Source organism: Alligator mississippiensis, chromosome 10, assembly GCF_030867095.1.
Source record: "Alligator mississippiensis isolate rAllMis1 chromosome 10, rAllMis1, whole genome shotgun sequence".
Lineage (NCBI taxonomy): Eukaryota > Metazoa > Chordata > Crocodylia > Alligatoridae > Alligator > Alligator mississippiensis.
Window position 1 is genome coordinate 1,398,055 of NC_081833.1, and position 27,966 is coordinate 1,426,020.

Sequence of the window (27,966 nt, forward strand, 5' to 3'; positions counted from 1 at the left end):
ACGGATGCGCGCACACAGCCGCCCGCATCTGCACGCGTGCGCGCGCCCCGCCCCGGCCCGCTTGCACACGCGCGCTTGCACACCCGCCGTGCCCGGCATCCCGGCCCCTCGTGCGCGTGACGTCGCCGCGTCCGGCGCTGCCCGGGCGGGGCCGGGGACCGGGACCGGGACCGGGATCGGGATCGGGGCCGCCGCCCGCAGCCGGTGAGCGCGTCCCGGCGGCCGCCTCCCGGGGCAGGGATAGGAGCAGCAGCAGGAGCAGTGGTAAGGGTAAGGGCAGGGGCAGGAATAGGGGTCGGGGTCAGTGCCAGGACCGGTGTGCGCGCGGGGACCCTGGGGTGCCGCTGGGCGCCGGTGCAGCCGGAGGGCGGGCGGGCAGGAGGAGCCGGCTCCGGCGCCGAGGGGTGGACGTGCGCGCTGCGCCTCGCCAGCATCAGCATCCCAAGGCCGCCGTCTTCCCGTCACCTCCACCTGGGGTCCGCGCCCGTCGCACCTCGCACGCGGTCCCGAGGGGAGAGAGCCGGGTGCGAGCAGAGCCCCGTCTCCCCCACCCCCACGACAACTCGGCAGGTGCCCGGCATCCGTGTGCCACCACCTTCTCGCCCAGGACGAACTACCACCGCCGGAGCCACCCCTCCATCCGCCCCGGCGCCTCCGGGCAGACCCAGACCCGCCGCGAGCCCCCGGGACGTGATGGCCAGAAACCACTGACGCAGGCGGCGGCTTCGCCCGATGCAAGGCTGGGCTGCGGAGAGCGCGTTCATCCGGCTGGCCGTCGCGATCGCCGCGCCTGCGCGCCCCTGTGTTTCCCTTGCACGTCTCTCGCTTTGTCCCCCTGCCACGGCTGGAGGCCGCGAGCCGTGTCCCGGGTTCGTAGCAGCCACGGGCACGCCGGCGCTGCCCTCCTCAGCAGAGGTGCCGTGGTGTCCAGGACGGGCAGGGCGCGCAGGTGAGGAGTTGCAGGGCACGGCCTCGTTGGCATCCTTCGGGGTTTGGGAGCTAGGAAAGTCTCGCCCTAGGTTCAGCCGTGCCCTGGCAGACGCACGCGGTCCTCAAATGCTATGGGGCAGCTGATGGGAGCTGCGGGATCCGAGCCCCAGGCTCTCTCATGAGTGTCTCGGTGGTTTCCTTATTTCGCGGCCCACCGTGCAAAAGTCATAACGCCGGGAGATCCACGTGCATTCGACGCTCGCCCTCGCACCAGGCGTGCCGTGAACAAGCGTGGGGTTGTCGGGCTGTGTTTGTGTCCGAGTCGGTTCAAAGCAAAACCTGAGACCCACGAGCTGTGCTAGGCTGGAGGCGCGTCTCGGCGAGGGGATGGTGCCAGCCGCACGGCACGCACGCCGATCTCGCCGCGGGACCGCACGCTGGGATCCTCTTTGGCCCCTGGAGGCTCTTCCTTTCTGGTAGCGCTTGTGCCAGGAGCACGGGATAAAAGGATTAGGACTGGATTAGCCCGTGTCTTGCAACGCGGGTTGTTTTGCTGCTAGCTGCTTCTAAAGCAGCAATTCTGGGTTCACAGACTGCAGCAGCCGTGCACATCCGGCCAGCGGCGCCCGCTTGACCAGTGCCCTCTGGATCAAGCCCAGCTGCAGGCTTTGAAGCCCTGGATCAGCGCTTCTCAGCCGCGAGATCCTTTTAAGGGTCAAAGTGCAATATGAGCCCTGCTAGGTGTGCAAACACCTATGCCTGCTTCACAAGATGGAGATTTCAAATACAAATCCATAGGGTCAAAAAAACCCTCTGCCCTGCTGCATCTTTCTGACAACAGAATTGCTCCGGTATTGCTTTCTATAGTCAAAATGCAAGTAAAAGCTCAGAGCTGGCATTTTCTAAGAGCTGCCTTGAGTCTAGCGGGGTTAGGAGCCGTTGCCGATTGCTTGTTTCAGAACAAACGTGATTTGTCTGCATTTCAGTTCAGGCAGAGCTGCCGAGTGCTTGGCGTCTTTCCAGCCCACTGCTTGCTTTGCAGTTACCTGTGCTCTGTTTAAGCACCTAGCAGCTGAAACGAGGAGGTAGTCGCGTCATTCGAGGCTTGTCGGTCACCCCTGACCTGCGAAAGGCTCTCCGTTTTATGGTGTAAAGCCTTCCCTGAGCGCGGGAGGTGAGGCGCGAGGCGCTGGGCCTTGGCCTTGAGTGTTGCTGGCACGACTGAGCACTGTTTGCATTGAATTCCCGTAAGGGCGTGGCGAGTTTCCACCCCGAGGCCGCGCACTGAAATGGGAGCTCACCCCAGCCCTGCTCTGGACAGACCCGGACGGGCCCTCCCGGAGCAGAGCAGAGGAGAGGACACCCTGGCGTGTTTTGCAGCACTCTCAGGAAGCTGCCGTGGGGGTGCACAACCACCTTTCTCTTGCACAAGTAGCTGACAGCATGCGGAGAGGCCAGTTGTGTACACTCAGGTTGTCTTCCCTGCCACCTGATTCAAAATGTGGTGCGATTTGCGGGAGGTCATGGGACCGGAGACCTGGAATTGCTCCCCCACCATGCACAGATCCAGAGGTCGGGCTATTATTATTATTATTATTATTATTATTATTATTATTATTATTATTATTATATATATAAGTATGTAAATATATATGTATGTTATTATCCTGGAGCTGACTATCTCCAGCATGCCTGGTGATGCACAGTACCTAAAGGAAAACCAGGCCCTGAGAGTGGGGCTGGACACAGAAAATGCCCCCAACCCCTGCGCGTAGCTGGAGGGTGCTGCAGCTTGCCAGGACGCTGGTCCCTGCCCGTGGCCGCCGAGCTGGGGGAGGCTTTGAGCAAACAGCGAGGGGGTCAGCGGGGTCCAGGTGTGGCTGAGTATTGTGGGACCAGAGCACTTCCACCCACGCCCACGCCTCCCCGTGGCCTCGCTCTCCAGCTGCCCTGGTAGCACCCAGCCCATGGGGATTAGGCACCGGGCGGATGATGAAGGGATTTGTAAGCAGCTGTAATTTGCAGTCTTGGGAAGGAAGAGCTCCTGCTCCCTTGTTAGAAACGGGCTGCAACACGCAGTGCCCAGCCTCTCGATGCCCTCCCGCGAGGGAGCGTCTGTTTAAGGGCTCGGGCGGGCGCTGGGAGGAGATGTTGGCACAGGTCAAACCGCTTCTGCCAGCGGTGCCTTTGCTGCTCACAAGAGCCTGCATCCAGGGGTAGCGTCGAGCAGCGAGGGAGCGTTTGGGGTAAAAACGGGGAGAGTAAAGGGGAGACTGGAGTGAGCCAGCACTGGCTCTGCGTGGTCAGGGGGTCCCGCTGTTTCTCTCCCATCTGTCGGCTTCGGCTCCCAGCAAGGGGATGGGAAATGTGCCTCCATCCTCAGGACCAGCCGTGTCCCCGGGGGGTTTCCCTGCACAGACGCATGCCTGTCTCCCTCCTGAATGGGATTTCCAGGAGACTTCGTGCCCGGGGTTGGGGCCGAGTCGCTGCTCCAGCAGTTGCTTTGTGGTGGATGCGAGGAGCAAGAAGGATGTGAGTCAGACCCGTGGTTTGTCCTCTTTTAGCCTCGGGTTAGGCTCACTTCTGATTTCTTTCCTTCCTGTCATCACAGGGCATAAATTATCACCACCCCTCTGCCTCGAAAGTGTTAAGTGCTGGAGGTGGGAATGATCGAAACAAGACACTGGGACTTTTCCTCCGTTCCTCATTTCTCGACTTGCGTCTCTGCAGAGCCTGAGACCGAGCCAAAGGTTTTTTTATAGTAGCCCCATCCGGGCAGCTTTGCTGCAAATCGTTTCCCCATTTCTGAATTCATGCAGGCTCTGCGCAAGCGTGTCTTGGGTTTGCCGTGCTTCTCCTTCCACAATGCAGCGTACGCTGGGCCTTGAGGTTTCCTGGCACAGGTGCTTGCCCGCGGTGAAGACCGTCTCGTGCCGCGCGGGCTCTTAAAGGCAACAAGGGGGTTCTTGCCCAAGGGCCGAGGGGTCACTGCGGCGTGTCACGGTGGCTGTGCGATCGCCACGGTCATCTTCAGTGATGGATTGGGAAGCCGACAGCCGAGGCCGGTGCCGGTTCGGGGCTTGCGGACGGCGTGTCCGGCTCGCGGCTGAAGGAGACTGCCACGGCTCCTCGGGGCGGGCCGTGGAGGAGCGCGGGGTCGGCTGCTCGTATGCGATGGGACGAGGATGGAGACTCCCGCGTCTCCGCGGTCCCTTTGGTCTGGAAGAATTCTCCCTGGACCGTCATTCTAGAGTGTTTCCAGGGTCACAAACCCTGCCCTGCCCTCCCGGGCACTTGCTGCTCTCTCCGGCTGGCCGCTACCGCTTCCCAGGGGCGGCTGGTCTGCAAACGAACCTGCATCAGGTGAAAGCGAGCGGCATGCAGCTCTGGGACGAGCATGGCTCTGGAAAACCCCCCAGGTTGTGTCTGCCTCGCTCGCGCTGAGTCCGAGGCATGGCAAAGGGGTGTTTCCTTCTCTCTAGGTAGGCGGCATCCGCGTGGGAAGGAGCCTTGCTCCATGCGGAGACGAGGCCTCCAGGCTTCCTGCTCCGGGATCCTGTCTGCAAAACAAACCCTGAAATCTCGGAGCCGCCTGACTCCTCGGGAACGGGGGGCAGGGAGGATTGGGACCGGTGCCTCCACCTGAGCGGGGACGTGCAGGTATCAGTGACTTTCCCCAGCATGAGGGCCACACGCTGGCTCCAGCGCTGGGGCAAGAGACGGCCGTGGCTTGTGTGTCTGCTCTGGAGAACCGCTGGGGACTGGCGGACGGGCCACGCTATCGGACTGCCCCGCGCTCACGTCTGCTGGGTTCCCTCCATCTAGGTCCGTAACGCGGTGCCTGCTCCTCTTTTGAAGAAGACTACGAAGGAGACGACAGCCCAGAGGCTTTGAATGTCAGCTCCTCCTCCTGCCTCTCCTGGCTTGGCTGGTGTCACGCCGCAACGGTAAGAAACCCGCCGGGCCTTTCGTCGAGCTGATGCAACGAACCCGCTCGGCAAGAACGCCACGAGCTCTTGCATCGACAGTCGCTTGTTCCTCGCCGCGCGCTGCCCTTGGCAATCCTCCCGGCACGTTTCACAAGGAAGCAGCTCCTCCGGGAAGGAGGCGTGGTAAGAGATGAGGGTCTGGTTCACCTGGTTCCTGCACAGCCAGGTGTGACGGCTTAGTCCGGTTTCTTTGGGGCTGCTTCTTCCGCGCCAGGCCTGTGCTAGCAGGGTTTTAATTGCAGGTGCTTTCATTCATAGCACGGCTGGCAGGAACCAGCCTGCTCACGGCCCGCACGGAGGAGAGGTCAGAAATAAGTATGCTGGCGCCGTCTCCCGAGCGCTGCCCGGGTGTCGCTGCCTGCCCTCCTCGCACGGAGGGCGCTGCGAGTTGGCGGGGCTTTTATGGTTTCCGAAACCTTTCGGCATTAAGCAGATAATGAAATGCTTTGTAATCGTAGCCGCCCCCAGGCGATAAGCAAACAGGACAGTGGTGGTGTAAAATGTCCGTCAGATCTTTGTTGATTTGATTTAAACCCTGTTAAAGCAGCCCGGCTTTGTTCGCGGGTCCTTGACTGGCCTCTCCTGGGGATGTGGGGAGTGCTTGGAGGGCATTCAGCTGTGAACGCTCTTCTTGGCTCGGGATTTTACCTCTCATATTTCTTAGCAACGGGCTCCAGTGTTTGAAGCGGGTGCTGTGTACCCCAGAGCTGCGCAACCTACTTTTGCAATGTATTCACAAGCGGAAATAAAATGTCCTTGCAAGAGGGGGGCACGGGGGGATGAGGAGAGCGGGTCTCCAGGGGAAATAATCCTGTCATGTGGACTCTGGTTCTCTTGACAAAACCAGAGAGATCCACGCGTACCAAGAGGCAGGATCATTTCGACAGGGAGGTGTTCTCACTTTACGAGCAGCTAAAATAGGAACCGGACTTAAAACAGTAACAAGGAAAGCACCCGTCTTAAAAATAAAATACAACGCAAGAAAAGGGTTGCGGGCTCTGCCTGATTTGGAAACGAAGCTATAAAGACGAGGTGGGGAGATGATTGCAGAGCTTTGAATGCTGGAGAGAGCTGCCACGTCCCTTAAAGCAGACACACAAGGTGAAGGTGCACTTGGGCGATGGATGGATGAGAAGTCACTTGGGACTGCTGGGTCTCTGGGCAGTGCAGGAGGAGGAGGTGTGGGGTTGTTACGCAGGCCAGATACCCCTTCCACTCCACTGATCCCCCCAAAACTAGTGACCTGCAAAAGCATGCACCTTATCGAACCCATTAGGACGGCGCATGGCTTATGAGATGAAGGCTTCGGCCCCAAGACACCAGAAGGACGTCACCCGACCAAGGGAGAGGAGAAGGGACCCCATGTCAACCTGCATAATAGTATTGAGATCCGCTTTCTGCAAGCGGGCTCCCTGGACTGGACAGTAGCTGGGCGAAGTGGAAGCGAAATGAAGAGCCCCGGGAAGCTCTGCCAGGAAGGAAGCTGCCAAACGAGGGGGTGTGAGCAGCGAAAGTGATGGGTTGCATAGGAGCGGAGTGGGGGCAAGGTCAAGTTTGCACGGTCAGGGTGACCCCGGTAGCTCCTCAACCTCATGCTCTTGGGACGGGCCAAGTCGAACGCAGCCAGACGTCCTCCGCAGCAGGGGGTCGCGGCAGGAGCATCCTTACTTCCATTCTCCTTTCACGGCCGCATCCTGCAGCGGGTGCTGGCCAAGGCCATGGGAGGCAGCAGCTCTGCGGAAACCACTGGGGGATCTTCGAGGACCACAAGCTGAGAAGAAGTCAGTGGTGCAGCACTGGTGCAAACAGGGCAGGTCTCCTGGGGCGTGTCACAGCAGCGTGGGAGGCAAGACGTGGGAGATAATGATTGTGCCTGACTTGATGCTGACGTGGCCTTGGCTGGAGCGTGGAGCCCGGCTCTGAGCGCCACGCTCCAATAGAGACGTGGACCGATTGAAGAGGGTGCAGGGGCGGCACCAGGGACACCCAAAGGTTTGGAAACCCCCTCCGAGGAGCGGTTGGACAAGCGAGCTGGGTTTGCTCAGTCTAGAGAAGAGGAGACCGCAGGCTGGGGTAGGCGATAGGTCTCCCAAGAGATAAAAGTGCAGAGACGATGGGGACGGGTTGGTGTCTACGCAGTGATGGCAGCACAGGAAACAGGCTTCCGTTGCAGCACAGATGGTTTTAGATACCGGGGTAGCACCACGCTCGACGCACAGCGAAGCCCTGGAGCTGCAGCCCGGGGCAGGGGGCTGTGAAGCTCCCTCCTTTTCCCGATGAACCGAGCAGGCTGCTTTTGTTGGGGCTGTACGTAGGTGCCGTGCACAGGGGCGTTTCGTCCTTTGCAGACATCAGCGGTCGCCCTCAGGCTCCTCTGCCCCACTCGCCCATGCCCGGAGCAGGATGCTGGGACACGCTGTGCTCCCAGGGGTGCCCGGAGCCTCTCTGCTGTTTACCAGGCTGCCAGCCTGCAAAGGGGCCTCTGTTATCGGTGCAGCGGGCTGTAAGCGTTATCAGGAAGGAAGCGAGTGCACGTATGTGTGTGCAGGAGCTCACGCTTTGGGCTCGCTCCAGTTCCGGGAGACGGCGCTGGGCTGGGGGCTGTAAAGCGCGCTGAACAGCGAACGAGTCGCAGTGCCAGGCACGGCGGGGGGGCAGGATGCTCCCGGGAGCCGCGGGCTCGGGTCACACCAGGTGAGGACCCCAATTCTGCTCGGAGCTGACATCTTGCTGGGTGGGGACGAGGGCGGAGGAGGCTGGTGACCTGGCCCCGTGCCTGCGGGGTGGGGTGGGGTGGAGATCTCCTGCCAGGCTGCTAGCTCGCTCTGCAGAGAGGATCCCCATGAGCTCGCACAGCTGCTGTCAGCTAACAGGGGGCTCCCGTCCCTGCAGGCGGGTTCGGCTGGCCGTGGGAAGGCAGCGGTGCCGTCCCCCAGTGCAAAGGAGGAAGCTGAGGCAGGGGTCAGCCCCGATCGCCGGAGGTGCTGAGCGCCCAGGGAGCGCTCCTGGGCAGTCAGGCTGGAGGTCTCCGGAGGAAGAGCCCCCTTTCCAGGTCTGCGGCCTGCATGCTGCCTCTGCGTGGTGGCTTTTCATCCTCGAGACTGACCCGTCGGTCAAAGTGCGGGGTCCCGCCACCCCGCAGGGGCTGCCAGCGCCCTACTGCAAGCGGCACCTCTGCATGGGTCACCTGCCGATCGCAGCCCAAGGGCGTGCTCCATCGGTCGTGCAGCTGATGGGCGTTCGGCGCTGTATCCGAGCGCTCATCCCCGTGATCTGCAGAGAGCTCGCGGGAATGAACAGGCTCGTTGGGAGTCCTGGGGTCTGGGTTAACAGGAGGTGCATGTGCACAGGCAGTGTGAGGACCGCATTACTCGGTCCTCGGAGCAGCTGGTGTGTCCTGAAGCCCGGGAATGCAGCCGGCTTTGTGGGGGCTGAACCCTCACCCTGACTCTTTGATGTTGCTCTGACTTTGCCCGGAGCTCTCAGCTCCCTGAACCTAACGTGTTGAGACAGACGCGCGGTTGCAACGGGCCAGGCTTGGCTGGGGAGGTGTCGGAGCCTGGCCGGCGCCTCAGCTCTGGCCTGCTCTCAGCATCGTCCTCGAGAGCTGGCAGCAGCCGCGTCCTCCCCGGGCCCCTGGAACGGGCTGCGCCGCTCCGCATGCCTCCGTGCACTGGAGGAGCGTAGGTTGCGATTGCTGCCGGCACTTCCATCCAGCCCCAAACATCCTGCGGCGTCATCCTCCCCTTGGGAGCCTGCCCTCCCTAGCAAGAGCTCTGCCCCATGGGAGAAGCCTCCCCGTTGCCATTGCTCCCAGCGCGGTCTCAGCCCTGCGTGGCTCCCCGCCGCTCGGAGTCGCTGGAAGCGCTCGGCAAGGTGGTGCAACAGGCTATGTCCTGCCGTGCGGGGGGTCGAGGTTTGCTTTGCCTTGCCCATCTGAACGGGGCGCGCACACCGGGGTGCTCGGGCCGGCCGGGTTGCCTCGCGGGGCCGCGTGCCTGTTGCTGCGCTGTGACCTTCGAGAGGAATGATTTGCAGCCAGCCGGGGCGCGCGAGACCTGGCAGCCGGGAGGGTGAATAGTGAGAGCAGCAGGCGCTCAGGTGGGGACCTGCCGTATCGCAGCAGATCAACAGTGTGGCTTCTTTCTCCTCCCCTTAGGTGTTTACCAGCCGTCTGCGTCTGAGCGAGAGGCCTGGCCGGCAGCAAGATGAACCTCCCCGGGGAAGGTAAGTGCATCCAGCGGAGCGGGCTGATGAATATTGCATGCGGCTGCCTGCACATCCACTTCTGCCCTATTCATATTTTATGGCTGTTCCAGGCAGGCTTTCAAGCCTCACGGATATCAGCGTCTAACCCGAATGCAGATCAAGGGGGCTTTTAATGGCAGAGAGCTCCCATGGGTTCGTGGGAGTCCTCCTCCAGCCTCGCGGAGCTGCATCGCCGGCTCGCGGCTGCTCTCTTCGCAGCCAGCCCTCGGTTTTTGCTCCGGCTGCAGGAGTTTGTCCCTCAGCTTGCCGCGGTTGCACGTCCCCGGGGCACGGGGCAGGGCTGCGCGTTAGTGCAGGCGGGGACCGTGCATCGGTGTCAGTGGGTGGGTCTGGCAGCCCTTGGGTGTGACTCTGGGCACGCAGCCCACCTCAAGACGCCCTGCGGCTTGTGGGGGGGGACTCTTCTTCCCCGGGGGAGATTGCATGCTGCCTCCAAAAGCAGCTTGAGCTTAGCAGCAGCTCTGGGTGGGCTCCCAGCGCACGAGACTCGTGTCTTTGTAGTGCCTGTTCAATTCGGGCAGTGCACTGCGGTCTCCTCTCTCTGCCTTGGGCGTGAAATATCCCCTGTATAATCAGACGGTCTCAGCTGATGCCCTGCTCCGTGGCCCGGAGGGTCGCAGTCCTCTTGGTTCGGGCTGTGGGGGCTTGTGGGGTGGGGGGAGAAGTTGGAGGGGCAGGAGGTTTGTTCGTCTTTGGGGTGGCTCTGGCTGCACTCCCGGGGCAGCGCTATGCACAGCCCGAGCTGGACGAAGGACAGCAGAGGCAGGGCACTCTGCGCAGCTGCTGTTGGCAGAGCCGATGCCCTCCCCGGCAGGAGGCAGAAAGCAAACGAACCTGTGCCGGGAGCTGTCTGCTTGGATCCGGCTAAATGCCTCCTTTCATTAAGGGCCTCTGGAGGAGGAGGAGGACGATGGGTTTCTCCTCCGGTGCTGATGAGGACTTGTTAAAGAGTCCCCCTTCCCCCCTTCCGCTCTTACGCAATCCAGAAGTTGTGTGGGACCCGGGGCAGGATTGCAAAACCTGTGCTGAGCCTGCGGGCAGGGTGGGAGGTGGGGGCAGCCCGCCAGCTCGAACGGGGCCCAGCGAGCCCGGGGACGACCGCCCAGCAACCTGCAGCTGAGCAGCGGGGAGCTCGCGGGGGACCCCCTGGGGGGGAGCGGGGTCAGGTCGGTCTGGAGGGTGATTCATAGCAGGGTGGAGTTGACTTGGTCGTAGCTTCTGCTGCAACCAGCCCCTGGGCTTTCAAGCGGAAAGGGCTTGGGCTGTCCTTTCCTGTGGTGGTGAGTTTTTATTGCAGTCACATGCATGGAGGAAGCTTCTCATTGGGCAAGCAGGCAGCAAGGGAAAGCCGGGCCAGGGAGCTTTGGGGCAGCAACAGCTCGCTTGGCCTGTGGGAGCAGGTGGAGAGAGGGGAGGCTGCAAGCCCCCGTGTCCCCCGTGCACCAGAACTACGCGGCTCTCCCCGTCGCGGGATGATGGGCTCCCAGGCTGATGGAAGGGACCCACCCGGGCTGGGGAAAGAGCCCCGTGTTGGTCCGAGATGCCCAGCCTGCCCGGGGTTCAAGCTGCCGGGGTCGGGCGCGCAGAGCTCAGCTGCGACGCAGCCGGTCCAAGTGGGCGCACCTTGTCCTTGGCGCGTAGGGACACCACGCATCACGCTCCCCCAAGTCTCTCCAGGGGACAGGTGCATGTAAACCCGCCGTCCCGTGCCACCTCTGGTCTCCCTCTCCGTCGAGATGCCCTTTTCTCCCGTAGCTCTTGGCCACATCCAGGCCCTTGCAGCTCATCCCTTGCCAACTGCAGCTCCCCCCTGCCAGGTTGAAGCATCTCCAGCCTTTTGGCTCGCTGCATCTTTGATCAGGTCGCACAGCGGTCTGTGGAGCCTGCTACCCCCAAGGTCCCTTAGCTCCGCTACAGCTTAGCATAACTCAGACCGAAACCCCTGCAACCTGCGCCCTGACCAGTTGCTGTTCCCTTCGCAGGCGCGTGCTGGATGGCCTCCGCCTGGACCGAGAGCTGAAGGCAGAGCGCCGTCGGCCCCCCGGCCAGGATGAGGGTCAGCGTGCGGCGGGTGCTGCTGGGCATCGGCTGCGCCGTGGCCCTGATGGTGACGCTGCAGGTGGGGCAGCAGGTGCTGGAGTGCCAGCAGGCGCTGAGCGGGCGGAGGCACGGGCAGATGCGGCCTGAGAACGAGGAGCTGGTGATGGTGGACGCCAACCACGTGGAGTACCGCTACAGCAAGGAGATGCCGCTCATCTTCGTCGGCGGCGTGCCTCGCAGCGGCACCACGCTCATGCGGGCCATGCTGGACGCCCACCCCGAGGTGCGCTGCGGCGAGGAGACGCGCATCATCCCCCGCGTGCTGGCCATGCGCCAGGCCTGGTCCAAGTCGGGGCGGGAGAAGATGCGGTTGGACGAGGCGGGCGTGACGGACCAGGTGCTGGACGCGGCCATGCAGGCCTTCATCCTGGAGGTCATCGCCAAGCACGGCGAGCCGGCCCGCTACCTCTGCAACAAAGACCCCTTCACCCTCAAGTCCTCCGTCTACCTCTCCCGCCTCTTCCCCAACTCCAAGTTCCTGCTGATGGTGCGGGACGGCCGGGCCTCCGTGCACTCCATGATCACGCGCAAGGTCACCATCGCCGGCTTCGACCTCAGCAGCTACCGGGACTGCCTGACCAAGTGGAACAAGGCCATCGAGGTCATGTACTCCCAGTGCCAGGAGATCGGGCGCTCCCGCTGCCTGCCCGTTTACTACGAGCAGCTGGTGCTGCACCCGGAGCAGTCCCTGCAGGCCATCATGCAGTTCCTGGGCATCGCCTGGAGCGATGCCATGCTGCACCACGAGGACCTGATCGGGAAGCCTGGCGGTGTCTCCCTGTCCAAGTGAGTCCCTGCAGCTAGAGATGAGGTTATGCCTGCACCCTTAGCAGGGGGCTGCCGTGACCTGGCTGTTGCAACCTGGCTGCAGCCAACTGGGAAGGGGAGGAGCCCGTCTCAATCATCCCCTGATTGTGAAATAAAGCATCTTGTGCACCCGAGTGCATGCATACACACACACACGCACGTGTGTGCATACGTGTGCACTCCCTCGCTGTGCTCCAGAGAGCTGCTGTCTGCAGCCGCTGGAACGCTCCCTCCCGCTGCGGGTTGTTAGTTCTCACCTGCTCCAGCCAGCACTGACCGTAGCCCGTGGGGACTGGCCGGGAGGTCTCTGCGCCTGTTCCCTTCTGGCTCTGGGCATCCAACATGGGCTGCACCTGTTCCCAGCGAAGCCTGCGCAGGGGTGCTTCCAAGCTTGGCATTTTTTAGCCCAACCAGGGTCCTCCCACCCGGCGCTGCATGGGCCACGACTCAAGCTGGTGATGCCTGAAGCAGCGTTTTTGGCGTGTTAGATATTTAGGGTGTGGTGTCCTCAGTCCCAATGGGCATGGTGCTGAATCCCTCCTGCGGGGTGGAGACAGAAAACCACTGAAAGGTTGCACGAACGATGGGCCCTAGGCAGGGATCGGAGGTCCCACCAAGCAGGGTGGGACGTGTGGCTCCTGCTCCCAGGGCTGGCCCAGCTCCAGGCCTGTAGCTGCGCTGCCATGTAGCCGGTCTGTAGTAAAGCCCTCCTGCGGGGCAAGCCTGGCTAGGGGCTGGGGCAGGGCAGCCCCCCATGAGATGCATCCATGTCCCTGAGCTCCGTCACGGCCTCTCGTGAAGCTTCAGGTCTCTTGTTTTTGAGCAAGTCCTCCCAGGGGATGCAGAGCCCACTAGTCTAGCAGGACACAGACCCCAGCCCGCTCCAGCATCCCGGTGAGTGAGTGCCTGACCTTTTCCCCCAGGATCGAGAGGTCCACGGACCAGGTCATCAAGCCTGTGAACTTGGAGGCGCTGTCCAAGTGGATCGGGCACATCCCAGGCGACGTGGTGCAGGACATGGCCCACATCGCGCCCATGCTGGCCAGGTTGGGCTACGACCCCTACGCCAACCCCCCCAACTACGGCAGCCCGGACCCCCTGGTGATCAACAACACGCACCGGGTGAGTGCGGGGTCCCCTGCGCGGGGTGGGGCGGGCTGCGGTCGGGCTTGGGGCCACGAAGGACTGGAGACAACAAGAGCCAGGTGAAAGGCTGAGACTTTAATGCGCTTTCCTAAGTCCCTGGGGGGAGAAGGGGTCTCGGCTGGCCAGGATCCAGGCAGCTGGGGGCAAACCCTGCATCTTGGCTGAACTAGCCCTGCCACCACGCCAGCTGTTGGCCTCGGGGACGCACTCCAGGTGCCCCGTGTTAAACTGCTGGTGCTCGTGTCTGGCGTGGGCGCCCAGGGATGAGCCGGGTGGTGACCGAGGCAGAGAGGGGCGGTGAGTAGCCCCCAGCCCAAGGCCACGGGGAGTCACTCCGGCTTTGCTTCTCTTGCAGGTCCTGAAGGGAGATTTCAAAGTGCCGGCTAATCTGAAAGGGCATCTGCAGGTAAGAGCCGGCGGCAACGAGAGCGCTGTGGGTGGGTGTGCCGCGCGCCGTGCAGGCAGCAGCTCCATGCTGGCAGCTGCTAGGAGAAGCCCCTTGTCAATCCTGCTTGCATCTCTTCCCCCTCTGCCACGCGGATTGCAGCCTCCCAACCCTCCGAATCCTTTTGCCGTGCCCAGCCTGCATGCTAACCCCGCTGCCACCCCTCCAGCACTGCCCTCGCTCGCAGCTCTGGGCTTGCCTTCGCGAGTCTGCATTCATCCCCCCCACCCTGCTGTCCCAAAACCTGTGCTGTGCCCACACGACCGTGCTGTGGTCAGGACCCGAGCTGGCACGGGGATCTCTGTGCGGTGCTGGTTCCTGCCCCGTGGACCACTGGCATCCCCTGGTTGTCTCGCTTTGTCGGTGCAGAGGGGCTGTCTGGGGCCGAGCTAACTCTCGTCTGTCTTGGGTTGTTCCAGGTGCCTCAGAACACGTCGGAGCCTCACTCGCTGACTTAATGATTTCCAGGTAAGGGGTTGTGCTCCGGGTGTAATTGTGCTTCCTCCCGGTGTGCAACATGCACTAAGATCTCTTCCCTGGGGGCACCTGCATGCTGCAGCCTTCAGAGACTTCAGCAACATTAGAAACGTCTTGCATGTGGGATTGATGGGGCTTGGGTCAGCACCAAGTAGGGAGAGGTGATGTCCAGGTCTTGGATCTCGCTAACAAGGTGCTTGAAGTAGCTGTGGGTTTGAAGAGTGGACCCCGCGGTCACTATGTTCAGCGTCTCATCCCTAACGCTTCGCGTCTCTTCTGTTTCAGGAGGCTGCACGTGGCCTTTCAGCGTCCAGCAGAGAAGACAGTTTGCAGTTGCAAAAGTGGAAATCTGTTATCCAAGCATATTGCTTGCTAATATTGCCAAAATAGGACTGCTACACAAGGAATGTATTTGCATTTATTTGCAAAGGCCAAACATGACACACATCGGATACCAGTTGTCTACCTTCTCTGAATGCTCTGTGGTAAAGAGGAAAATCCTGGGAGACGAGTTTCCTGGCTGGAACTTCAGAGCGCGTTGGAAAGAGATTCGCCCATTCGGTTACTTGAGGACTTTTTAAAGTTGTATTTAAAACTGTCTCGTCATTCTGTTCTTCTGTTTGCAAACCGGGAATAGGTGTCGATAACCTCGTAGAGCATTGGTCGTACAAGTGACAATCGGAGACCTGCCTTCTGTCGTTCCTTCACTTGTAATTTACAGAATCTATTTAAAAATTAATATATGAGGCCATCTGTTTCATTCCTGGCTCCGCTCCGTTCATTTCCTGCGGTGATTAAACACTGTTTCCAGACGAAAGGGCGTGTCATCATCGTTTGCGCTAATGATGCGAGGAAGGGCGTTCGCGGGCTGGAACGAAGGGCTGCGGACACGGGAAGGATGCGGGGCCCGTGGGTGCGTGGGAGGGCCTGGGGGCTCTGACATGGGTGGCAGACAGACCTGCCAGCCTGGGGCAGGTGCTTCAACCCCGCGGATGTGCCGTCGCTGACCCGAGGGGTGCAGTTCTCCAGCAGCAAGTGTTTAAATACCGATTTGAATGAGAAACGGTGGCATGAGGAATCCCTCCCTCCCCCTTCACAGTGCTGGGGAAGTGAGCTACAGCTGAAAGCTTGTGCTGTGTGCGTGTGTGTGTGCGGGCAGTCGTTTTGGGCGGAGGGCTGCTTACTGAGGCTTGGCAAGCCATCGAGGGCTGCACCGACAGGCAGCCAGGGAAGATAAAAAATTTAGAAAATCAATATTTAGGGGCCCGGCAGACCGTGTTTTGCCCACCCCGATACGTGTGTGTGCATATGCATAGTGTGTGTGGGTACATGCGTAATGTGTATGTGTACGCGATACATGTTTATGTGTGTGTGCATACGTAATCATAGTGTGCGTGCATGCATGTCATGTGTGCATGTATGTAATATGTGCATATGCATAATGTGCGTGTGTACACAATAGGGGTGTGTGTGTGCATGCATAATCATAGTGTGCATATGCATATAGTGTGTGTGTACATGCGTGTGCATGTATGCAGCGTGTGTACACGTCATGTCCGTGTGTTCATAATGAGTGTGTATACATGTGTAGGCTTAATTCATGTGTGAGTGTATACATCGTGCGTGCATACATACACCGGGTGGGTGTACATATGTGCATTTACCTGTGTGTGTAGATACATAATGCACGTGTGTGTGAAGTTAGAGAGAAAAAGTGTGTGTGTGTGTGGGGGGGGGGGTGCAGACCTCCCAGCCTCCACCCCACCCTCCCAACCATAGAGAAGTCCGCCGAGGCGGACAGCCGGCCGTGCCGCTCTGCCCCACCCCCTCACTCTATGCTCCGCGGCGCGGGCTTCCGGGCAGGCGCTGGCGCATGCGCTCGCGACCCCGGAAGGACATCCGGCCGCTTCCTGCTTCCGGTACAAGCTGTAGCTCCGCTTCCTGGTTCGGGGAGCGGTGAGTGCTGGGGGGGGGGCGGGTTTGGGGGAGAAGAGGTGAGTGGGGGAGGGGCTGGGGGAATGGGGTGGGGGGAAGGGCTGGGAAGGAAAAGGGGTCGGGGGGGCAGGAGTGGGGGTGCCTGCACCTGCCTCTCTGGCCCCCCCGCCACCAGCTCTGATGCCGGCGCGCCCCGGCAGGCCGCCATGTCCATGTCGCACCTGTACGGGCAGGATGAGGAGGGCGAGGTGGAGATGGAGAGCTTCGAGATCACGGACTGGGACCTGCAGAACGAGTTCAACCCCAACCGCCAGCGGCACCGGCAGACCAAGGAGGAGGCCACCTACGGCATCTGGGCCGAGCGCGACTCCGACGACGAGCGGCCCAGCTTCGGCGGCAAGCGGTACGGGCGGCTCCTCGCTGCTCGCGGGGTGACCGGAGCCGTCGTCTCCGAGCAGATCTTCGCTGGCCGCCGTCCACGGGCTCGACTCGTTTGGGGCCGGCGTGGTCTGCTTGGTGTTCCCTTCCCGATCCCTCGTTGTTAGCTCGTGACCGCGCTCCTTTCCTTGCTTGCTGCTTATTTGTCCCCCAAAGTCGGTTATGTTTCCAGTTGCCCCCGCTTTTAAGGGAGGTTTCTAGTGTTTCCTTGTGAGTGTAAGCCCGCACGTCCCCCACGGCGTAACAAACAGGGCCTTGTCAGGCAGCAGACGCTGAACGGGAGAGTGAACAGGGGAGGACCAGGGGTTTTTCCCTCCCTGTTCCTCTCCCCCCTGCAGCCGCCAGCATTTAAGGTCTAGGAAGGTCTGATTCAGGGGTTGTATCCCTCACTCCCATATTCAACAGCTACTGACGCCCCTTTCCTCCAGGAATGTCCCCCAGCCCGTTTTGAATTCGCTTCTGGTGGCGACAAGTTCCACGCTTCAGTGACATGTTGGGTGAAAACATTTTGTTTTGTTCTTTCTAAACTTAATGCCTACTCGTTTCATTTTGTGACCCCTAGCTTTTGTATCGTGAGAGAGAGTAGATAATAAATCCCCCTCCCCCTCTGCGCGACACTGGTCAGGCCGCAGCTGGAGTACTGCGTCCAGTTCTGGGCGCCGCACGTCAGGAGGGATGTGGACAGCATGGAGAGGGTCCAGAGGAGGCCACCCACATGATCCGGGGACAGCAGGGCAGGCCCTACAATGAGAGGCTATGGGACCTGAACCTGTTCAGCCTCCACAAGAGAAGGCTGAGGGGGGACCTGGTGACCGTCTGTAAACTCCCTAGGGGGGACCAGAAGAGTTTGGGGGAGACCTTGTTTCCCCGAGCGCCCCCCCGGGATAACAAGGAATAACGGCCACAAGTTGTTGGAGAGTAGGTTCAGATTAGACATCCGTAGGAACTACTTCACAGTCAGGGTGGCTAGGATCTGGAACCAACTTCCAAGGGAAGTGGTGCTGGCTCCTACCCTGGGGGGCTTTAAGAAGCAGCTCGATGCCTACCTGGCTGGGGTCACTTAAGCCCAGTTTCCCTCCTGCCCAGGCAGGGGTCGGACTCGAAGATCTACAAGGTCCCTTCCGACCTGACTTCTGTGATTCTATGAATCCCTATTGGCTTTCACTTTGGCATTTAGTTGTAAACCCTTGTCCTGTGCTCCCCTTTAGGGTTTCTCTTTCTAAACTGAACAGGCTTGGCCTCTTTAGTATCTCCTTACACAGAAGCCCCTCCATAGCTCTCAACATCCTTGCTGCCTGTGTCTGGACCTTTTCTAGTTTTTCTGCATCCTTTTGTGGTGTGGGGACCAGAACTGGGCGCAGCATTCAAGGTGCAGCATGGACTTATAAAGAGCATTCAACATGCACCATGGATTTATAAAGAGACATGATGATACTTTCAGTTCCGTTAATAATTCCCTTAATAAAGTAACTCCATCCTCTCCCTGCTGGCCTGAAAGGAACCGCGGGAGAGTTCTCTCGTCAGCCCCGGGGGTTCTGCGACTTAAGTCTTGTGTCACCACCAGGGAGCCATTGGCAACATGACACCTAGAGCGTAGTGCAGAAAGGTGCTCTCTCAAGCACGTAGAGGTGGTAAACGACGTGCTGGCTGTGGTTTGTGTAAGAGAAGGGAGGGATTGGAATCTCATACAGGGTTTTTCAAAAGCTACATAACCTGGGTTGTCCATACATGGTGTTCACTTCCCTCAGCAGTTGGCTTAGTGCCTAGGTAGAGTTTGGGATAGAGATGATTGTTTTTCAAGGCTGAAGTTTGCTAAAACAAAAAATGCGAGGTCCTTTTCAGAACGCAGATTTTCCTTCATAAATTCAAACTTCCTGCATTTCAAATACCGGCTTTGTAGCTCCATATCGTAACATTAAGAGGGAACTGCTTGCGAGGGTGTCTCTGACTGTGTTCCAGCTGCTGCCCCAGTGGAAGAGCTCTGACGCACGCAGTTCTAAAAATGCCTCTTTAACGTGATTTCCTTATACAGATCTCGAGACTACTCAGCCCCTGTCAATTTTATCAGCGCCGGGCTGCGAAAGCCTGCAGCAGAGGAGGAGGTGGAAGATGACTCGGACGAGGATGATGAGAAACCTATTAAGCAGGAAGAATTGCCCAAGGAGGTTGTACCAAAGAAGTTAAAAACGGTGAGTTATTCTTAAAATGAGCAACCCTGTTAAAGATGTTCGTGTAGCCCCCGTCACAGGAGCATCTAGGTGTTAGGATATTAAATCAGCAGATGAAAAAAAGAATGATGCTGTCATGCTGCCCACAGGTCTGTGATTTCATCCTCTGCTGTGGAGGCAGTTTCCCCTCACTTTTGTGCATTTGATGGGTTGATGGGCCTTCCTGGCCCTTGCAAGGTTTGCCCCTTTGTGAGTGTTCTTGCAGAGGAGATTGAAGTTATAACAAATTAAGGGGCTGCATTTTGTTTCCATCCTTTCAGCTGTAAATGTGCCAGCCATCAGTTTCTGTTGATAGCACTGAATGTGACTAGCTTGAGCAAGTTACCAATTAATGTGATTAAAAATCAGTGCCCCTTATTTCTCTGTTGAGACGCACAAAGTTTCCAGAACTACTTTTGACTTCAGCCCGTGGTAAAGGCTTATAATTATTAGCCTTAAATGAAAATGTGGATACAGCTCCACAATGCTCACCAATATGTTGAGGAAGCTTCTCACATAGTGAGCAGGAGAGGAAGTAGCACAGTATGCGAGCTGCTGAGTCTCCTTTGGAAAGGATCTTCTCCTGAGAGAGCTTACAAGGACCTAGCTTGTTACGCTATTTAGCAATATTGGTTTCTTTTTTAACAGGGTGGTAATTTCAAACCCAGCCAGAAAGGATTTGCAGGAGGGAATAAGTCTTTCATGGACTTTGGCAGCTGGGAGAGACACACCAAGGGAATAGGACAAAAACTTCTTCAGAAAATGGGTTACGTCCCTGGCAGGGGTCTTGGAAAAAATGCTCAAGGTACAGCGTCCCCTTCCTGCCCCTGCACAATCGTTTGGGTGTGTCAGGGATTCTTGAGGTGTTTGGTCTGCAAGATAAAATACATATGTATTCATATTCTGTGATAACGTGAGACTGGCCTGTGGTGGGAGATGGCAGACTCTCTCTATGTAGCATGGGAAGGGGAAGAAGTAAGGGAGGTGAAATTGGATGCAACAGTCTGTGTTTTAAAAGGAACACAGTAGGTGTCACTGGCTGGGAAGATCAGCTGTACACACAATGACAGACTTAAAAAGCACCTGGTAATTTTAGGGTCCTTAACAATGTTTAGCTGTGGAGAATCCCCGGCTGTCCTTTGTGGCTGACATGGCTATTGCAAACCTCGCCAGGTATCATCAGTCCGATCGAGGCCAAGCAAAGGAAAGGCAAAGGAGCTGTGGGCGCGTATGGCTCTGAGCGAACCAGTCAGTCGTTGCAGGACTTCCCTGTTGTTGACTCAGAAGAAGAAGCAGAAGAGGTAAGTCCAGCTCCTGATGTGGCTGTTCCACACAGTGTGAAACCCAGTTTAGACACTGAGGCATTATATGTTCAAGGGACATTTTCCTCAGTTGTGTGCAGGAAGCCGTAGTCACAGAAGTTGGGCTTTTCCCTCTTGACATATAATGTTCTTCCTTTGTGTCTTGAAAATCTTTAGCTGATCCCAAAGAAACTTATTGCAGGGTGTCATCCTCACTGCTGGGACCTTGCCTAAAAGCATTCCAAAAATGTCAAACCTTCTGGTTTGTCTAGGGTACTGGGAATGGGTGGTGATGATTTTTTTTCCATCCTGGGAATAGATTGAACTGTACGTTTCCAGACCTGTTGCGATGTGACTGACTGGGCCCCAGGTTTGAGCTAGTAATTGGCCATTCAGCTTTAGCTGTTTGCCTTCACTCATTTTCTTTCTGTGCTGCATTATGAGCGAACTGCAACTGAAATATTCTCGAGTGAAGAATCTCATGGCTCACATCCAGGGCTGTCAACACTGCAGTTCTGGGCTAACCATGGCTTTTTATTTAGGCATTTCAGAAAGATCTCAGTCAGTGGAGAAAAGATCCCAACGGAGGCAAGAAGAAACCCAAATACTCCTACAAGACTGTGGAGGAACTGAAAGCCAAGGGCAGGATTGGCAAGCAGCTCTCAGCCCCTCAGAAAGAGCTGTCCCAAGTTAAGGTAAGGCTGTTGTCCAAAGCAGCAGCACGTGGAACATAGGGTGCTGTTTGAGAGACGCTTGTTCTTTAACCAGACAGACAGAATGACAAGGGTGGCAGCATACCTGCACAATGTGGTAGGATCAGAAATAGCAATTGAGTGAATCAGATGCTTGATCCCAAGGGAGCAGAGACTGGATTTGTCGTTGGTGCAGACAGACTTCTGTCTGGATGGAATCACATTTCTGTAACAGGGAATAGAAATGCTGATGGCTTTGCTCCAGCAGCAGCGTGCAGACCGTTAAGTACCCCAATTTCTTTCTATGCTCCTCAAGTGAAATAGTAGACTTGAGGGGAGAGGAACTGTCTGTCTCTTTCTGTCCATAGACAAAAAAGGCCTGATCTCTAACCCAAACTCTGTAGCCAGCACTTAAAGCCACATGTAGAGCAGCCCCTAAACTTCTAGGGCTCCATCTTAATTGGTCTGGTTCAGATAACTTGATGGTGTTAATGTCCAGTCTGAGTTTCTGAATCACATGGAAGCTGGTGATTCCCAGTCCAGGGTGGGGGAAATCTTTCCTTCAAATGGAAACACAAAGTCAGATCTTTCAGTTGTGTGTTTTCTTCTCGGAAGGTTATCGACATGACTGGCCGCGAACAGAAGGTCTATTACAGCTACAGTCAAATCAGCCACAAGCACAATATCCCAGATGACAGCCCTCAGCAGCCACTGGGCAAAGACTCCAAGCCCCAAGGATTTGCCTTGCCAGAGCTGGAGCACAACTTGCAGCTTCTGATTGATATCACGGAGCAGGAGATCATCCAGAATGACCGGCAACTACAGTACGAGAGGGACATGGTTATCAACCTGACCCACGAGATACAGAAGATATCAGAAGTTCTCACGCACGAGGAGACGGCCATTGGCAACCTCAGCAAGGTGCTGGAGATGGTGGAGGAGTGCGAGAGGCGGATGATGCCCAACTGCAGCAACCCCCTTACACTGGATGAGTGCGCCAAGATCTTTGGGACCCTGCAGGACAAATACTACGAGGAGTATCGCATGTCCGACAGGGTGGACTTGGCCGTGGCTATCGTGTTTCCTCTCATGAAGGATTACTTCAAAAGCTGGGATCCTCTCAAGGTGAGCCTGGGTTTGCCTTGTTCGCGCTGTTTATTGGTTAGGACTGATAAAAGTGCTGGGGACCCTGCTTTGATCTGAAGCATGGATTACATGGTGAGAGAGTGGCTTTGCTCCTATGTTTGCAGTATGGTCCTAGCATACTTGGATAAAGGTAAATTTGAAGGGAGATCCCCTTTCCCCTGCTGTTGGAAGGAGGGTGTGGCGCTGCATCTTGCTAAAGCGAAGGCCATGGTTTTCCAAAGTGACTCGAGACATGAGGGGTGTCTCAGTCCATGGAGGCTCTTATAAAGGGGCTACGTTTATCAGAGGGGAGGTGCAGAGAATGAAAACACAGTGGCCGGGGTTTCACTGCAGCAAGTGTGTCTGCTTAACTCATTGAAGAGGCACACGCTGTCCCACAAGCAAAGGCTTTCAGTAGGCAATAGCAAAACCATCTGCATCGTAGTTGTACATGTGAAAGGTGCAGCTTCTTGGATTTCTCTTTCTTTGCTGCTTTATGTTAAAGACACTCCAGGGTTTCACCCCTGTGGTCTGCTAAAGGCCTCTGCTTGCTGGCTGTGTGGCAGAGGGGCTGGGAGACGGAACTGTCTTGCTCAGCACATACTCTTAGCCTTATTTCCCCCACCCCTTTGTGTGCTAACTGGCCTGGAGGAATAAAGGCTAAAGGCTGCTCTGCTCCATTCCTTTTCAGGACTGCACGTACGGCACAGATGTTATAGCCAAGTGGAAAACCCTCTTGGAAAATGATCAGCTGTTGTCTCTCAGTGGGCAGGACCTAACCACAGATGCCTTTCACAGGTAACCAGCACATGGGCTGGACTCGTATACACCATCTTCCAGAGATGCTTTGAGTGCACTTTCCAGATCATAGAATCATAGAAAATGAGGGAAGAGACCTCAGGAGATCACATCTAGTCCACCCCCTGCTCAAAGCAGGACCTTCCCCAGCTAGATCATCCCAGCCAAGGCTTTGTCCTGCTAAGTGTTTAAAACTTCAAGGATGGAAATTCTACCACCTCTTTAGTTACCTTGTTGCAGTACTTTACAACCCTACTAGTAGGAAAGTTCTTCCTAATATCTAACCTCAACTTCCTTTCCTGCAACTGGAGCCCATTGCTCCTTGTTCTGTCATCTGCCCCAATGAGACCAGCCCAGCTCCATCCTCTTTGCAGCCCCCCTGCAGGGAGGTGAAGGCTGCTATTCAATCCCCCTCGGTCTTCTCTTCTGCAGACTAAATAAGCCCAGTTCCCTCAGACACTTCTCATAAGTCATGCGCCCCAGCCCCAAAACCATTTTTGTTGTCCTTCATTGAACTCTCTCCAGTTTGTCCACTTTCTTTTTGTAGTGGGGGGCCCAAAACTGGACACACAACTCTAGATGTGGCCTCCCCAGTGCCAAACAGAGGGGAAGAATCACTTCAATTTGCTGGCATTGCTCCTAGCAATGCAGCCCAGGATGCCATTAGCCTTGGTAACAAGGGTGCAATGCTAGCTTATTGTCCACTGTTGCCCCCAGGTCCTCTTTTGCAGAGCTGCTGCCCGGCCAGTCAGCCCCCAGGCTGTACTGGTGCATGGGATTGCTGTGTTCGAAGTTCAGGACTTTGCACTTGTCCTTATTGAACCTCATGAGGTTTCTTTTGGCCCAATCCTCCAATTTGTTTGGGTCTCTCTGAATCTTAGGCCTACCCTCCAGTATATCCAGTACTCCCCCCAGCTTGATGACATCTGCAGAATGATCATCAGATGACCCCCAATCTCACGGGTAAATGTGTCGTATGTTAAAATTGAGTGCTGAGCAGGTTCCAAAAAAAAGTACTGCTTTTTAATTGCTCGTGTAGAAGAGTTACCTGTTGGGTCTATTTCAGTTCTAGGTCATAGCTCTGATTGTGACTGTTTTTTCCAGGCTGATGTGGGAAATCTGGATGCCATATGTGAGAAACATCATAACACAATGGCAGCCAAGAAACTGTGGCCCAATGGTGGACTTCCTAGACAGCTGGGTTCATGTTATCCCTGTCTGGATACTGGATAACATTCTGGACCAGCTCATCTTCCCCAAGCTACAGAAGGAGGTGAGAGGCAAAGTCACACTAGGCCGATGCCAGGTGCTGAGCCAGTGCTCAAATGCCAGTCTCCTCCAATTGTCCGAGAGCCTCTGGGGGGTCCTTTGGGCGTCACTGTGGGCAGTGAAAGAGCTTCAAAGGAGTCCTGGGATGGATGGATCTGTTTCAGTTCTGGTGCTCTCTTGTCTTGTTTCAAGGTTGAAAACTGGAACCCTCTGACGGACACTGTCCCGATCCACTCGTGGATTCACCCCTGGCTGCCACTGATGCAGGCTCGCTTAGAGCCCTTGTATTCTCCGATCCGAAACAAGCTGGCGAATGCCCTGCAGAAGTGGCACCCCAGCGACTCTTCAGCCAAGCTGATCCTGCAGCCTTGGAAGGACGTGTTCACGCCCGGATCGTGGGAAGCTTTCATGGTCAAAAACATTGTGCCCAAGCTAGGTGAGAGTGCTGGGAGACAGTGACACCCCAGAGAACAGCACATTTTGTGATGGGTGGTATTTGAGAAGTTGTCCCAGTTGTAGTTTATTACTGTTTTTAGCGTTATAGGCAGTGGGCCAGGGAAGTGTTTGCAAAGGGGGCTCCTTGGCCCGGCACCCTAGGAGCCTTCTTTTCCTCCTGGGCCTCACTTCTGTAGTTCCTCTGCTTTGTTTGGCTCTAAACCAGTGGTTTTCAACCTGTGGTCCACAGACCCCTGGGGGTCTGCAGACTGTGATGACTGAAAGATGACTAGGATGAATGAGAAGTATATGAATACCCACACTTACAATGCAAGGGGGTCCACACCTCCATTCAAAATTTCCAAAGGGATCCGCATATGAAAAAAGCTTGAAAGCTACTGGTCTAGAACCTCCAGCCTGAGTTGAGGGAAGAGGAGTGGAAGGGGATCTGCTGTGTTGCACTCTGGCCTGCTCTCCAGGCTAGCTTTTCCCCAGACAGCTCTTCATTCACGCTGGCAAACCCCTCTCTGCTGGGAAGTAGAACCTGGAGTGAGGTTTTGAGTTTCACACTTCTCGCTGCAAACTGTAAATGCTAGAGGTGAAGCCAACAGGCCTTTCTGAGGCAGGAGAGGTCTCTGGGTAATCAGAGTAGAGAGGGGAATGCTTTGCTGGGCAGGGTATGGGATGCTACTGCTATTGGAGCAGAATGTGCTGAGCTGCTCCTTGTCAGCTAAAGAAGCTGGTCTCCAAACACAACTATTCTTGTTTACTGCTCCTCTTCTTTCTCTAGGGATGTGCCTCCACGAGCTCGTCATTAATCCTCACCAGCAGCACATGGATGCCTTTTACTGGGTGGTCGACTGGGCAGGCATGATCTCTGTGTCCAGCCTCGTTGGGCTGCTGGAGAAGCACTTCTTCCCCAAGTGGCTGCAGGTGTGTGGCTCAGACCAGCTGGCTGGGAAGGTGCTCAGTCTTGCCCTGTAAGAGAGCTGTCTGTTGTTAATGTGGGGTCACTATCCTGGCCCAGAGCACAGCCTGTGAGGAGGAATGGTGGTGTGCTCACTGCGTGCTTCTCGGTCACGACTCCATGTTCCCTGATCGCAGCATTTGCTGCTAACAAGGCTCTCGCAGCTGTCAGCAGGTGCCGCCACTGGCCCTGCTCTTTCCCGAAGCTTGTTCAGAGCCAAACTAATTGACCTGGGGAGACTTGTCCCATCCTGTTGATTGGTCTTTTGGATTGTGTTGCAGGTGCTGTGCTCCTGGCTTAGCAACAGCCCCAATTACGAAGAGATCACCAAGTGGTACCTTGGCTGGAAATCCATGTTCTCAGACCAGGTCTTGGCGCATCCGTCAATCAAGGAGAAGTTTAATGAAGCACTTGATATCATGAACCGGGCTGTCTCCTCCAGCGTCGGTAAGGCTTTCCCTCTTCTATTCTACAGTGTTTCACAATGCAGCAGTACCTCGCTGCTGCCTGAGTCTATTCAGATAGAGCCCCTGCTAACTGGCCTCTCGGTAGCTCCTGCCATCAGCACTCATACAAATTGCTTTTGCCTGCTGTGTCATAGATGGCCAGCTCTGCAGGGTTATCTCTTCTGGTCCCTGCACTTGTCTGAATTATTAATTGGTTTCTGGAAATTTGCTGCTTCCATATATAAAGGGCCATGGTAGATAGTATTAAGTCGTTAAGCCTCTAAATATATCTGGGATCTGGCGTGCGTCAATAATGGAGGGACTGTGGCTTAACGACCTGGTACCCTGCCAAGAAGCCTGGGCTCTTTGTTGTGAATAGCAGGCAGCTGGGTGGCAGGACAGACTCGAGGGAGGAAACAAGCCCTCGGCTTCCCAGTCCATGCCCCAGCCCCTGTGTCGCCTTCTAGAAGTTAGGGAGAACCTCCTAGCCTGCTCCTCTCCGTGTTTGCTGGATAACCTTGTGGCAAGACTCAGCGGCAGACGGGGGCTGTGTAGGGTCAGTTCTGGACATAGTGAAACGGGCCACAGCCACAGGCACGCGGTACACAACGCAGGGAGCTCACCTGCAAGAAGGCCTAGTAGGCTACTGCAGACAGCCACTCAGCAAAACAAAGCTGCTGAGAACAGCTGCTCCCTGCTGCTGAGATCTGCTGGCCTGCCGAGCTTCTCAGCAGGGCCTGCTTGTACTGCACTAATTAACTGCAGGAAAGGGGGCGAGCAGCTTGACCCGGTCTTGCAGCAGCAGAGCACTGCTTGCCTGCGATCTCCCTCGTTGCCCCAGTACCACAGCCGTGCCTGTAAGCTCCTGGGGTACATGCAGTCAGGGTCTTCCTGCGCTGAACCCTGCCATCTTGCCATAGTTTGATAGCACCTTCTGCCTACGTGTGTCCTGGGAAAGCACGCAGCTCGCTGAGCTGCCTGGCACAGTGCAAATCCCTGCTTGCTTCATTTGTTCATGCAGTGACGCTCCACTTAGCTGCTCATCACCTAAGGTTATAAACCGTTTCCACACGTGGCACCCTGTCTGCCTGTGCAGTAACTGTAGCTGCATCTGTCTGCTCCATAGCTAACTGCTTTCAGGACAGTGAACAGGGCCAGAGCTGCTCAGTTCAGGGATTGCTCCTACCAGCAGTGCTCATTGCTACTGCTGACACCACTGTGCACATGTTGGCAGCCCCCAAACTGACCAGCTTCCCTCCCATTCAAGGCTTTTAACTTGGCTAAGTGCTATTAGAAGTCTTGAAAGTGAGGGAAACTGGTCGGTGGAGGGCTGCTGAGGCCATGGCACTGAGTTCAGCATTGTTCAGACTCCGTTGGCGTGCCTCTTTTCTGCCCTGAATCTGCACACTTCACCTGAGCACGCTGGAATGGATTCAGGGAATGTGTTGCCTGCACACCCTCCCATTTCTGTTAGCAGCTAGGGAGCTAAAATGCATACGGCAGGGTGGGGCCCTTCTCTTTGTAGTTGCATTCTGTATCCCAGGGTTTGGCTTCTCCACTGATGTGTAGTTGCAAGTGACTTGGGACCCTGACTCCACCTTTCTTTGCCCCCCTAGGCGGCTACATGCAACCAGGCGCCCGGGAGAACATCGCCTACCTCACTCACACGGAGCGGAGGAAGGACTTCCAGTATGAAGCCATGCAAGAGCGGCGAGAGGCAGAGAACATGGCCCAGCGGGGCATTGGCATGGCCGCCAGCTCCGTGCCCATGAACTTTAAAGACCTGATCCAGACCAAAGCAGAGGAGCACAACATTGTCTTCATGCCTGTGATTGGGAAGCGACACGAGGGGAAGCAGCTGTACACGTTTGGGCGGATCGTGATTTACATCGACCGGGGCGTTGTGTTCGTACAGGGAGAAAAGACTTGGGTCCCGACTTCTCTGCAGAGCCTCATTGATATGGCTAAATAAGCAGCTAACTCAGAGCTGAGCATGTTGTATATAAGGACTGTGAAATCCCCCCACCCACATCAGTGCTGTTTTGTTGCAATAAAGAGGTGACAGCTTTGTAGACCTGATGGATTTTCAGGATTGTCTCTTAGCAGTGCAGCCTGACAGAGATGCTAGCTGCTGTTGCTTTCTGTATATTCGTAAGTCTGAGTAGAACAAGCCTCCCCTCTAGGCTAGAT

At 56.8% G+C, this 27,966-nt stretch overlaps 2 protein-coding genes across 6 annotated transcripts; both read left to right on the top strand.

Annotated features, from left to right (window-relative positions):
• The first annotated feature begins 48 nt into the window (after positions 1–48).
• On the top strand, positions 49–14,980 carry TPST2 (tyrosylprotein sulfotransferase 2). 4 transcript variants are annotated; one of them, XM_059713327.1, is made up of 8 exons: positions 49–270; positions 4,756–4,877; positions 9,079–9,146; positions 11,171–12,074; positions 13,019–13,217; positions 13,597–13,647; positions 14,106–14,154; positions 14,449–14,980. In XM_059713327.1, exons 4-7 carry the CDS (start codon positions 11,239–11,241, stop codon positions 14,142–14,144), a joined length of 1,125 nt encoding a protein of 374 aa, XP_059569310.1. In that variant the 5' UTR covers positions 49–270; positions 4,756–4,877; positions 9,079–9,146; positions 11,171–11,238; the 3' UTR covers positions 14,145–14,154; positions 14,449–14,980. The 4 variants fall into 4 exon arrangements, with proteins under 4 accessions (XP_059569310.1, XP_019352258.2, XP_019352260.2 ...); XM_019496713.2 differs by having other exon boundaries at positions 49–264; XM_019496715.2 differs by lacking the exon at positions 4,756–4,877.
• A 1,035-nt stretch (positions 14,981–16,015) lies between these two features.
• Positions 16,016–27,855, top strand: TFIP11 (tuftelin interacting protein 11). Of its 2 annotated transcripts, none has more exons than XM_006261761.4 (13): positions 16,016–16,119; positions 16,299–16,501; positions 18,569–18,725; positions 19,392–19,548; positions 19,917–20,044; positions 20,587–20,739; positions 21,352–21,861; positions 22,553–22,659; positions 23,764–23,932; positions 24,121–24,364; positions 25,154–25,296; positions 25,612–25,777; positions 27,393–27,855. In XM_006261761.4, exons 2-13 carry the CDS (start codon positions 16,305–16,307, stop codon positions 27,746–27,748), a joined length of 2,487 nt encoding a protein of 828 aa, XP_006261823.1. In that variant the 5' UTR covers positions 16,016–16,119; positions 16,299–16,304; the 3' UTR covers positions 27,749–27,855. The 2 variants fall into 2 exon arrangements, with proteins under 2 accessions (XP_006261823.1, XP_059569308.1); XM_059713325.1 differs by having other exon boundaries at positions 16,061–16,082.
• The last annotated feature ends 111 nt before the right edge of the window (positions 27,856–27,966 follow it).